Genomic DNA, 12,345 nt, shown 5'->3' with positions numbered 1-12,345 from the left:
TATTTTGCGAAAATTTTATTTCTATAGAAAATTTTGTGAAAATCTTATTTCTATAAAAAATTTTGTCAAAATTTTATTTCTATAGAAAATTTGGTCAAAATTTTATTACTATAGAAAATTTTGTCGACATTTTATTTCTATAAAAAATTTTGTCAACATTTTATTTTTGTAGAAAATTTTATTTCTATAGAAAATTTGGTCAAAATTTTATTTTTGTAGAAAATTTTGTCAAAATTTTATTTCTATAGAAAATTTTGTCAATTTTTTTTATAGAAAATTTTGTTAAAATTTTATTTCTATAGAAAATTTTGTGAAAATTTTATTTCTATAGAAATTTTTGTGAAAATTTTATTTCTATCGAAAATTTTATTTCTATAAAAAATTTTGTGAAAATTTTATTTTTGTAGAAAATTTTGTCAAAATTTTATTTTTGTAGAAAATTTTATTTCTATAGAAAATTTTGTCAAATTTTTTTTTCTATAGAAAATTTTGTCAAAATTTTATTTCTATAGAAAATTTTGTCAAAACTTTATTTCTATTGAAAATTTTGTCAAAATTTTATTTCTATAGAAAATTTTGTCAAAATTTTATTTCTATAGAAAATTTTGTCAAAATTTTATTTCTATAGAAAATTTTGTCAAAATTTTATTTCTATAGAAAATTTTGTCAAAATTTTATATCTATGGAAAATTTTGTCAAAATTTTATTTCTATAGAAAATTTTGTTAAAATTTTATTTATAGAATATTTTGCGAAAATTTTATTTATAGAATATTTTGCGAAAATTTTATTTATAGAATATTTTGCGAAAATTTTATTTCTATAGAAAATTTGGTCAAAATTTTATTTCTATAGAAAATTTGGTCAAAATTTTATTACTATAGAAAATTTTGTCAAAATTTTATTTCTATAAAAAATGTTGTCAAAATTTTATCTTTGTAGAAAATTTTATTTCTATAGAAAATTTTGTCAAAATGTTATTTTTGTAGAAAATTTTGTCAAAATGTTATTTCTATAGAAAATTTTGTCAAAATTTTATTTCTATAGAGAATTTTGTCAAAATTTGATTTCTATAGAAAATTTTGTCAAAATTTTATTTCTATAGAACATTTTGTCAAAATTTTATTTCTATAGAACATTTTGTCAAAATTTTATTTCTATAGAAAATTTTGTCAAAATTTTATTTCTATAGAAAATTTTATTTCTATAGAAAATTTTGTCAAAATTTTATTTCTATAGAAAATTTTGTCAACATTTTAGTTCTATAGAAAATTTTGTCAACATTTTATTTCTATAGAAAATTTTGTCAACATTTTATTTCTATCGAAAATTTTGTCAAAATTTTATTTCTATAGAAAATTTTGTCAAAATTTTATTTCTATAGAAAATTTTGTCAACATTTTATTTCTATAGAAAATTTTGTCAAAATTTTATTTCTATAGAAAATTTTGTCAAAATTTTATTTCTATAGAAAATTTTGTCAACATTTTCTATAGAAATAAATTTTTGACAAAATTTTCTATAGAAATAAAATTTTGACAAAATTTTCTATAGAAATAAAATTTTGACAAAATTTTCTATAGAAATACATGCCTGTTCTGGGTCATACCGCATTGTGCACCACACTATACACTTTCTACACACCACACACAAAGTTAGTTGTTCTGAGTCACACGTGTGAACACTTTTTTCGGACTTTTAATCGAAAAATGTGACAGCTGATTTTTTCTGCAAGCCATATTATTTGCAGACAGAAATTATAAACAAATTATAAACAAAATTTTGCCGGTATAAACATAAAAAATTAAAAGTAAGTGCGTAATTCAAAGCCATAAAATGTCTGCCGGATTTTTGTTAGCAGTGAATAATGTAAGGACAAGAGCAATTTATCAAGAACAAATAAGAAGGCGACAATTACATTACATTTTAATTTATACCTTTGTTTTGATTTGTTTTTTTTCTATCCCTCCTCAATGTTACTCATAAACAAACGATCGCCGTGTCGTTCTCGTTTTTGACGGCGGAGAAGTTTTTATTTTGGTTTTGGTCAAACAATTTTTAACATCCATACATTAAAGTAAATTTAATTATAGTGGGCATAATTAACTATTCTGTTAAGGGTTTTCTCATTTTATTGCTTAAATATTTACAATAATATTGCAAACAAATTTTCTATCGTGGCGGCCTCCATGTGCAGAAAGATATTGGCGGCGTTAGTTTTTTTTAAATTTGCTCAGTCATTTGTGCACCAAGAACACTTTCCAGAATTGAAGATGCCATATTTTTCATGCAATACATTTGGTAAAATTCACTTTTCTTAGCCCATTGATTTTGTAAAAGTTATAATTTTAGATGGATTCAAATTTTAGATGGATTTTTAAAATCGTGGTTTATAAAAAACATATTAAAGTTTCAGAATCTGTTATTTATTTGTTATAAAAACTTCTAACTTTGCATACGATGACTGTACACTAAGCCTACACAAAAGAAATGTTGGTGTACATTTTTCAGGTCTATGACGGTGTATAGTGTTGGCCAGAACACCTTTTAAGTGTGACACCACACGAAAATTGTACATGTGTGTACCAGAACAGACACGATAATTTCTGTCTGCAAATAATATGGCTTGCAGAAAAAATCAGCTGTCACATTTTTCGATTAAAAGTCCGAAAAAAGTGTTCACACGTGTGACTCAGAACAACTAACTTTGTGTGTGTTGTGTAGAAAGTGTATAGTGTGGTGCACAATGCGGTGTGACCCAGAACAGGCATGTATTTATATAGAAAATTTTGTCAAAATTTTATTTCTATAGAAAATTTTGTCAAAATTTTATTTCTATAGAAAATTTTGTCAAAATTTTATTTCTATAGAAAATTTTGTCAAAATTTTATTTCTATAGAAAATTTTGTCAAAATTTTATTTCTATAGAAAATTTTGTCAACATTTTATTTCTATAGAAAATTTTGTCAAAATTTTATTTCTATAGAAAATTTTGTCAAAATTTTATTTCTATAGAAAATTTTGTCAAAATTTTATTTCTATAGAAAATTTTGTCAAAATTTTATTTCTATAGAAAATTTTGTCAAAATTTTATTTCTATAGAAAATTTTGTCAAAATTGCTTCTTGGGCTTCTGGACACCACAAGTTTTATACGATTTGTATGAAAGTGGAAGTCTAGTCTACAGGTATTTTGGACCCATAAAGAAGTGTGCTGAAAATGGTGAGCATCCGTCCATGTTTCGGAATAGTGCCCATATAGCTTGATCTCCTGATTTGACTTCTTGGGCTTATGGACACCACAATTTTTATCCGATTTGCCTCAAATTGGAAATCTGAAGGTATTTGGTCTTCGCAAAAGTATGCCCAAGTTGGTGTATACGGTCCATGTTTTGGTATATCGGACATATAGACCTATCTCCCGATTTGATTTCCATAAACAGATGTGGTGATTATGGTGCGAATCGGTCCATGTTTTGGTATATGTGTTTGTTTGACATTGTATCTGTCATCAAATCCACTTGAAATTCTATATATTTTCAAGTAACCCTCTAGGACAAAGAGTTTTTGAAACAATTATATTTGATGCATGGTGATGGGTATTTAAGATTCGGCACGGCCGAACTTAAGTCCGTATATACTTGTTTTATATATATTTATATATTCTTTTACATATTTTAAAAAATTGTACTATCTTAAATATATGCACATTTGTATTTTTACTTGAATCATTTCCTTATTTTTGTTCCGAAAGTGATATATGTGTACTTCCATCATTCGTCGTTTGAATAGGCATTTTTAGGGGTACACTTTCCATTTGTTTTTCACTAACTTGCGGTAGAAAGCGCCTGATTATTGGAGAATATAACTTAGGATTATATTTCTGATCCTCCTTAGGCTTCCATATGTAACTCAAAGGTATGGCTGTAATCCACACTAATGCAGTACCGATAACTTGATACCAATAGAAAGAAATTTCATAGATGGAAAACGGGCGATTGCTACTAAATGCAGTGGTAACCAAGGCTGTATCATCCATCACTGATGTTATGGTTGAATTTGTGCTAAAATTTAAATTAGATTATAAACAGTGAATAAAAAAACATTTTTTTTTTAATTATTTCATACCTGTTTTTCATTAAACTATAGAAATTAAAGTTTTCACATTTATCTATAGAAGTGGGTAAACCATCATATTTAATTAGACCGGATTTGAAACGCATCTGAGCGTTTATTACAATCCAAACCATAATGGTCAAACTGAAGGCAATGGAGACGAGCACAACCTTAACGAAAATATTTGTATATCAAATAACCTTGAATATAGGGTCAAGTTAGACTATTTACCTTTCCATTAACTCTTGGAACAAGCATACCCAAGAGGAATACACCCACCACAGCTCCAGCATTTATGGCCATAATTGTGAGAATTGTTTGTAGAATCGAATTGAATTTCTCCACGACAAATCCACCAGCAATGCAATAGCATCCAGTGGTTACCACAAATATTCTCATAATTGTATTGGCACGATTATCTGTGTGTCTGATAAAGGGTTTTATGTAGTCGAAATAAACCACACCGGCTAAAGAGTTCAATGTTGCTGACATAGTACTTAGAGCTGCACTGAAAACACAGGAGATAAATACGCCTGGCATTCCTTTCAAATGACCAACAATATCTTGTACAAAAAAGGGCATAATTTTATCAGCTTTTTCCACTATCTGGAAATGGAAGAATTTATGAACACCGGGCAATTTCTCATTTTGTTTGGTTAAACCTTACCCCGGCCAAAATTGGATCGCATCCTGCATAGCGGGCAAACATTACGATGCCTGTGAAGCAATTGAAACTCATAATCAGAAGTATTCCAATTCCAGCAACATTTAGAGCCCTACGGAAGACAATTTTGTACACAACGAAATCTTAGCCATCGCCCATGGTCACAATACTGTATTAACTCAAACACTAATACACGGCCTAAAATTCGGACAGGCCGAATCTTATGTACCCTCCACCATGGATTGCGTACAAAGTGTCTATATATGGTGGAGGGTACATATGAAACGGTCGTATGTACATGTTCTTAATTGATATGTACGTTCTTTTTATTTAAATTTTGTTGAGGAACTTTTCTTAAAATATGACTGAAAGACTTACACTAAAGAACTGTATTTTGGTGTATATTTATTTACCTTCTGGCCTTGTCCAAACTTGGCAGAGAGACTATCCTTTGTACACAACTCTGATTCAAACCAATATGACCAGCCCATAGTAATATTCCTCCATTAAAGAGTCCCCATACTGTTGTACGTACACGAGGATCGAAACCGAAACTATTGTGATATTAGTTTGAGAGTCTCACAGTGGGCCAAAGTACGAAAAAGTCGTAATAATATTGCAAATTTTAAAATATTAACCCTTATAATATGTTGGGGTCATTTGGTGACCCAAGTGATATTTATCATCCTCGCATTTCTTACTGTTGGCATATATTTAAAAGTTCTTACTACTCATCATGAATTTTGTATATGTCAACAATTCATGCACTGAGGAGTAGTAAGAACAAGGGTTAACCTAAGCACTACAAATTGTTTTTCATATCTAATAATTCTACGGCTATTATTAGAGAAGAGAAAAAATAGCGGTGTTATAATCGCGGTTGCCACTCGAGCCATTTATAATATAGCAAAAATTGGAGAAAATTCTACCAAACAAAAAAAAATCTTCTGTAGAAAATTTTGTCAAAATGTTATTTCTATAGAAAATTTTGTCAAAATGTTATTTCTAAAGAAAATTTTGTCAAAATTTTATTTCTATAGAAAATTTTGTCAAAATTTTACACGATTTACACGTAATGCATAGCATCCAGTGGTTACCACAAATATTCTCATAATTGTGTTGGCACGATTATCTGTGTGTCTGATAAAGAGTTTTATGTAGTCGAAAAAAAATTTTGTTAAAATTTTATTTCTATAGAAATTTTGTAAAAATTTTATTTCTATAGAAAATGTTGTCTAAATTTTATTTCTATAGAAAATTTTGTCTAAATTTTATTTTTATAGAAAATTTTGTCAAAATTTTATTTCTATAGGAAATTTTGTCAAAATTTTATTTCTATAGAAAATTTTGTCAAAATTTTATTTCTATAGAAAATTTTGTCAAAATTTTATTTCTATAGAAAATTTTGTCAAAATTTTATTTCTTTAGAAAATTTTGTCAAAATTTTACACGACAAATCCACCAGTAATGCAATAGCATCCAGTGGTTACCACAAATATTCTCATAATTGTGTTGGCACGATTATCTGTGTGTCTGATAAAGAGTTTTATGTAGTCGAAAAAAAAAATTGTTAAAATTTTATTTCTATAGAAAATTTTGTCAAAATTTTATTTTTATAGAAAATTTTGTCAAAATTCTATTTCTATAGAAAATTTTGTCAAAATTTTATTCCTATAGCAAATTTTTTTAAAATTTTATTTCTATAGAAAATTTTGTTAAAATTTAATTTCTATACACCAGCAATGCAATATCATCCAGTGGTTACCACAAATATTCTCATAATTGTGTTGGTACGATTATTTGTGTGTCTGATAAAGGGTTTTATGTAGTCGAAATAAAATTTTGTCAAAATTTTATTTCTATAGAAAATTTTGTCAAAATTTTATTTCTATAGAAAATTTTGTCAAAATTTTATTTCTATAGAAAATTTTGTCAAAATTTTATTTCTATAGAAAATTTTGTTAAAATTTTATTTCTATAAACGACAAATCCACCAGCAATGCAATAGCATCCAGTGGTTACTCTCATAATTGTGTTTGGTACGATTATTTGTGTGTCTGATAAAGGGTTTTATGTAGTCGAAATAAAATTTTGTCAAAATTTTATTTCTATAGAAAATTTTGTCAAAATTTTATTTCTATAGAAAATTTTGTCAAAATTTTATTTCTATAGAAAATTTTGTCAAATTTTTTTTTATAGAAAATTTTGTCAAAATTTTATTTTTATAGAAAATTTTGTCAAAATTTTATTTCTATAGAAAATTTTGTCAAATTTTTATTTCTATAGAAAATTTTGTCAAAATTTTATTTCTATAGAAATTTTTTTAAAATTTTATTTCTATAGAAAACTTTTTAAAATTTTATTTAAAAAAAAAAGTTTTTTAAATTTTATTTCTATTGAAAATTTTGTCAAAATTTTATTTGTATGGGAAATGTCAAACTTTATTTCTATAGAATTTTTGTCAAAATTTTATTTCTATAGAAAATGTTGTCATAATAGAAAAATTGTGAAGTGCCGCTTAGGTGGAGAGGAATATTTTGCAAATTCTACCAAAACATCAAGAATTCTACAAATATACCAAACAGTAAACAATCTACCAGTTTTGGTAGAATTCTTGTGCCAACCGCGATTGTGATAACACAGAGCCTAGTGAGATCTGCCGATTCCATGCTTAGCTCAATGACAAGGGAGCTCCGAGCAGTGATTATAGACTCAGATAGATGAGCCTGTTCTCTTCGCGAAAAAAATGTATAAGTTCCAAAAATTAATTTTCTGACATTTCGTTTTAATTATCGTAAAAGAGTCAGTCCCAAACTTTAACTTTCCGGCATTAGCTTTTGTGTTGTTTGTAAAGAGGAATGGTGCTCAAAATTAAATTCCGTATTTGGTCACAATTTTTTGTTCAAACATGAACTTCTAATATATTATAAATCCTCTGGTGCGTCAAAAACGTTCTAACATAATTTTGTGTAAAATTGGCAATCTACAAAAATAGGAACGAAAGTGGTACGTGCACGCTTACGTACCACTTTCGTTCCTATTTCCTTATTTTCTTCGTTTATTCTTAATCTTCGGAACTGCCAAACATCGTTTGACACCGACGGATCATCTATCTAAGTATAGGGTCTATGGTTGAAACTACTTAGAGAAGAAAAGTTCAGAAGTATAAACCACCGATGAAAAACCTTTTGGTTTTCAACCGAAACTGGCATTGAACTCATGACCCTTTGTAAGCAACGTTATCTAGCATAGCTACCATGTAATTTGGCTTAAATCCAATGTCACCCTCTACATATACCTATATTGTTTTGTAGCACCAGTTATTACAACTTATATAGTACTTTAGCCCACTGTACATTAATGAAAAAAAATGCAATGAATTTCTTTTCTTACTATAAATCAAAACGTCCTCCTTCGCTGGCTTTTTCGATTACTTTGCCAAAACCACCAACTTTTAATATACCTAGAATGCCCACTAGTAGAACAGAGCCAATCATAATTCCTGCTTGAACGACATCAGTCCAAACAACAGCTTTAATGCCACCCTAGAGTATATAAAGGAATTCGAATTGTTATATTGGTTTCATTGAAAAATTTTGTAATTTTTTAATACTCACTAACATTGTATAGAATATACATATAGAGCAAACGATGGTATTGATCACGTGAATATTTATACCAGTCACTAAATTGCAAAAAAAAAAAATAGGTCTTATTATAAGATTCAGATTCGTGTATATTCCATAGGGGGTTACCTTGCGAAAAGGCTAGAGATGGTACAAACATAAAAACGGGCAACATTAACAAAGCACTTAAAACAAATGCCGCTGTGATGAATCTTCTGGTAGATTTGTTGAAACGTATCTCAAGGTACTGTAGGAAAAGGATTAAAAAAATGTTAGATGTTAGAATTTCTGGAATTAAATTAAATTGAGTAATAAAAGCTTTTTCTGTAAGTTTTATGATTGATTTAAAGATTCTTTAAATAAAAAAAACGTATTTCTTAACGCCTTCTTCCCTTTTCCAAAGACATACAATTCCATCGGACGAACATAAATTTTAAATATTCGTGGCCTAATTTTAAAGAAAAAATTATTAAAGCAAAGATTATAAACTTTCTTTTAATTGAAATTTCTTTATTAAAAAAAAAAATAGCCTTAATATTGCGTAAATCGCGTATTCCAAAATTTGGGTTGCATAATCTTTCATATTAGATAAATATTTTTTCAGTGTATGACCCAACACAAATAAAATATCACTTTATCGATCGAAACTACACAGAAAAAAAACCACGAAAAATTTTCCAATTAAAGTCTTAATTGAGTTTTAAAAAATATTCAATTTAAAATTTTAATTGATTCAACAAATTTTTTAATTGAAACAAAAATCAATCACAACAATTAATAGTGTCAATTAATTTTTTAATTGGATCAATTAAGTTTTTTATTGACTTTCAATTAATTTTTTAATTGATACTATCATTTTTGTGATTGAAGACATTTCAATTAAACATTAATTGGATCAATTAATTTCGTGATTGAAGGCAAAAAATATTTTTTTTTTGTGTGAGAACAACATTGTATTTGAAGTTTTAGTCAAATCGGATAAAAATTTAATATTTGGCTCTAATATCCATACCAAGCCCATAATTTCATTATGGAAAAAACCCTAATAAATAGAGAATTATTTATTATCTTTGTAGAGTCAAACCTTTGTAGTTTTCATGCGTAAACCGTTTAGCATACATTTTATAATTAAATACTTATTTACCTCGTAGCAATTCGATATATTATTGTTGTAGAAAACTGGTACAATAATATAATTCAATATTGGTATTACCGGAATTACAGCCATTACCATACATATATATCCAAATCCGAATGTATAATTCTCTGCTGGTACCGACATTATAGCGATGGCGGAAAGTTGACTGAAATAAGAAACAGAAGGGAAAAAATCAAAATCATAGTCCATTTCGTTCATATCAAACACTGACAAAATTTTCTATAGAGATAAAATTTTGACAAAATTTTCTATAGAGATAAAATTTTGACAAAATTTTCTATAGAGATAAAATTTTGACAAATGTTTCTACAGAGATAAAACTTTGACAAAATTTTTTATAGAAATAAAATTCTGACAAAATTTTCTATAGAAATAACATTTTGACAAAATTTTCTATAGAAATAAAATTTTGACAAAATTTTCGATAGAGATAAAATTTTGACAAAATTTTCTATAGAGATAAAATTTTGACAACGTTTTCTATAGACATAAAATTTTGACAAAATTTTCTATAGAGATAAAATTTTGACAAAATTTTCTATAGAAATAAAATTTTGACAAAATTTTCTATGGGGATAAAATTTTGACAAATGTTTCTATAGAGATAAAACTTTGACAAACTATTCTATAGAAATAAAATCTTGTGAGATTTTCTATAGAAATACAATTTTGACAAAATTTTCTATAGAAACAAAATGTTGACAACATTTTCTATAGAAAAGAAATTTTGACAAAATTTTCTATAGATAATTTTGACAAAATTTTCTATAGAACTGAAATTTTGACAAAATTTTATATAGAAATACAATTTTGACAAAATTTTATATAGAGATAAAATTTTGAGAAAATTCTCTATTGAAATAAAATGTTGAAAAAGTTTTCTATAGAGATAAAATTATGACAAATTTGAAAAAAAAATTTTGACAACATTTTCTATAGAAATAACATTTTGACAAAATTTTATGCAGAAATAAAATTTTGACAAAATTTTCTACAGAAATAAAATTTTGATACAATTTTCTATAGAAATGAAATTTTGCAACATTTTCTATAGAAATGAAATTTTGACAAAAGTTTCTATAGAGATAACATTTGGACAACATTTTCTATAGAAATACAATTTTGTGAAAATTTTTTATAGAAATAAAATTTAGACAAAATTTTCTATAGAAATAAAATTTTGGGGGAATTTCTATAGAAATAAAATAGTGACAACATTTTCTATAGAAATAAAATTTTGACAAAAAATATTTAAAATACCAGAAAAATATGATCGAAAACTTCAAGGAAATTTTTTTTTTAACTTGGTAGGTTAGTGGTAAAATTTTCTTCAAATTTTGGTCGATTATTGTTGGCACGAGTGGCAACCGTGATATAATTACATTATTACTTTTTTCCAAAAGTTGTATTTGGTACATCGTTTGTAGCAAAGGGATCGACTAAAGTGGCTAGTTTTCTTAAAACAAAGTTTCTTTACATCGGTTTGTGTGTGCCCAAAAATGTGGTATATAAATAGAAAAGCTTGTTTGTTGATGCCAGTGAGAGCTACATGGCTCAGTTGATAGTGTGTTTGGTTACAAACTGTATCGTCTGCGGTTCTGTCTGGACGAAAGGTAAAATTTGAAAAATGAATAAAATTGAATGTTTTTTCTACTAAATAAACCATGTGGATGTAACAAACACAGAAAAAAATAAACTATGTTATGGGAAAAATAACGAAAAGTTTTTTCATTATATTGTTTCCTTAGCTCTATTTTAATGAACAATTTCGTTAATATTCTGAAGCTTTTTCTATCAGTGTACCCGTATATTATCCATATTTTATAAAAATTTATTTACTTACCTTGCCACCAAAGATATTGCAATGGGTATAGTCTTCATATTCTTACCACCCATCAAATATTCATCGGTTGTATTTTTGGATTTTGAAAAGAATCCAAAGTAGACACCGATACCGGCCGATATCATCAACATGCATGAGAATACAATATAATCGATAATACCGAAAGTGAAACTGTTTGCCACACTCTCCATTTTTCTGTGTTAGTCTATACAAATTATGTGAGTTTAAATTAAATTCGATATTAAATACAAAAATTATTTCAAAAGAATCAAGAATGGAAAATATTCATTTAATTCGACTTTTCACAATTCCAAAGAACAAACAAACAAATTATCATGTATCACACATTGATCTATTAAGATGGAGTGCTAAATACCGTCTGAAATTGAGATTCATCTCTCTACGCAAGAAAAAAGATTTTTGTTTGCTATTGACAAAAAAATTAAATCTTATCTCTATATGTTTTCTAAGAGAAAATTAAGGCATTTCACATTTCACTTAATCGGGCGACTAGAATTGCTAATTGGGATTATAAATTGTGGTAATCGTTGTGAAGACTTCAACTCTGATATCTATATGACAATGGTGATAAAAGTTATTCATTATCATCGCTATTCTTTTGTCCGGATAGGTCTCAGTGCGTTTACATTGACATTAAAAATGCTTAAATTATCGCAAATTGGCCACGTTTTTTTATCATAGGCCAAGTATCTTAGACCAAGTACGCTGCACGATAAACTAAAGAAAGTAGTAGATAGGGATATCCTTTGGGGTATCCCGAAATTACGGTATTTTCAGTTCCACGTTTACACTGCCATATCTGTCAAACTAAAAGATAGTAAACAAAACAGAAAAATTTGCTGGTTGCTAGTGCCCGTATAAATAAGTTTATTGTAATTTGTAATTATAATAAATTAAATAATATACAAGTAAGGAAAGT

The 12,345-nt window shown here is 27.0% G+C and overlaps 2 protein-coding genes across 2 annotated transcripts in view; both read right to left on the bottom strand.

Annotated features, from left to right (window-relative positions):
• The window catches only part of LOC142220874 (V-type proton ATPase catalytic subunit A), a 108,369-nt gene that overhangs the window by 11,657 nt on the left and 84,367 nt on the right, over window positions 1-12,345 (bottom strand). The gene's annotated exons all lie outside the window — the stretch shown is intronic.
• LOC142238544 (sodium-coupled monocarboxylate transporter 2-like) lies at window positions 3,574-11,779 on the bottom strand. The gene is made up of 10 exons (XM_075310234.1): window positions 11,406-11,779; window positions 9,548-9,707; window positions 8,533-8,650; window positions 8,395-8,462; window positions 8,171-8,322; window positions 5,191-5,331; window positions 4,781-4,889; window positions 4,345-4,719; window positions 4,126-4,283; window positions 3,574-4,061 (listed from the first exon to the last, which is right to left on the bottom strand). Exons 1-10 carry the CDS (start codon window positions 11,594-11,596, stop codon window positions 3,734-3,736), a joined length of 1,800 nt encoding a protein of 599 aa, XP_075166349.1. The 5' UTR covers window positions 11,597-11,779; the 3' UTR covers window positions 3,574-3,733.

The sequence above is a fragment of the Haematobia irritans genome, chromosome 1 (genome assembly GCF_050003625.1).
Source record: "Haematobia irritans isolate KBUSLIRL chromosome 1, ASM5000362v1, whole genome shotgun sequence".
Taxonomy (NCBI): Eukaryota; Metazoa; Arthropoda; class Insecta; order Diptera; family Muscidae; genus Haematobia; species Haematobia irritans.
The sequence above is the reverse complement of the archived record's forward strand: the minus strand, read 5'-3'. Positions and strand labels throughout refer to the sequence as shown.

What these genes read in the sequence shown, in the direction of transcription:
- LOC142238544 (XM_075310234.1), bottom strand. Translation starts at nt 11,596, where the DNA reads ATGGAGAGTGTGGCAAACAGTTTCACTTTCGGTATTATCGATTATATT. An exon ending in ATCTCTAGCCTTTTCGCAAG is followed by an intron (nt 8,463 to 8,532) that starts GTAACCCCCTAT and finishes TTTGCAATTTAG; the next exon opens with TGACTGGTATAAATATTCAC. An exon ending in GCGATCCAATTTTGGCCGGG is followed by an intron (nt 4,720 to 4,780) that starts GTAAGGTTTAAC and finishes TTCCATTTCCAG; the next exon opens with ATAGTGGAAAAAGCTGATAA.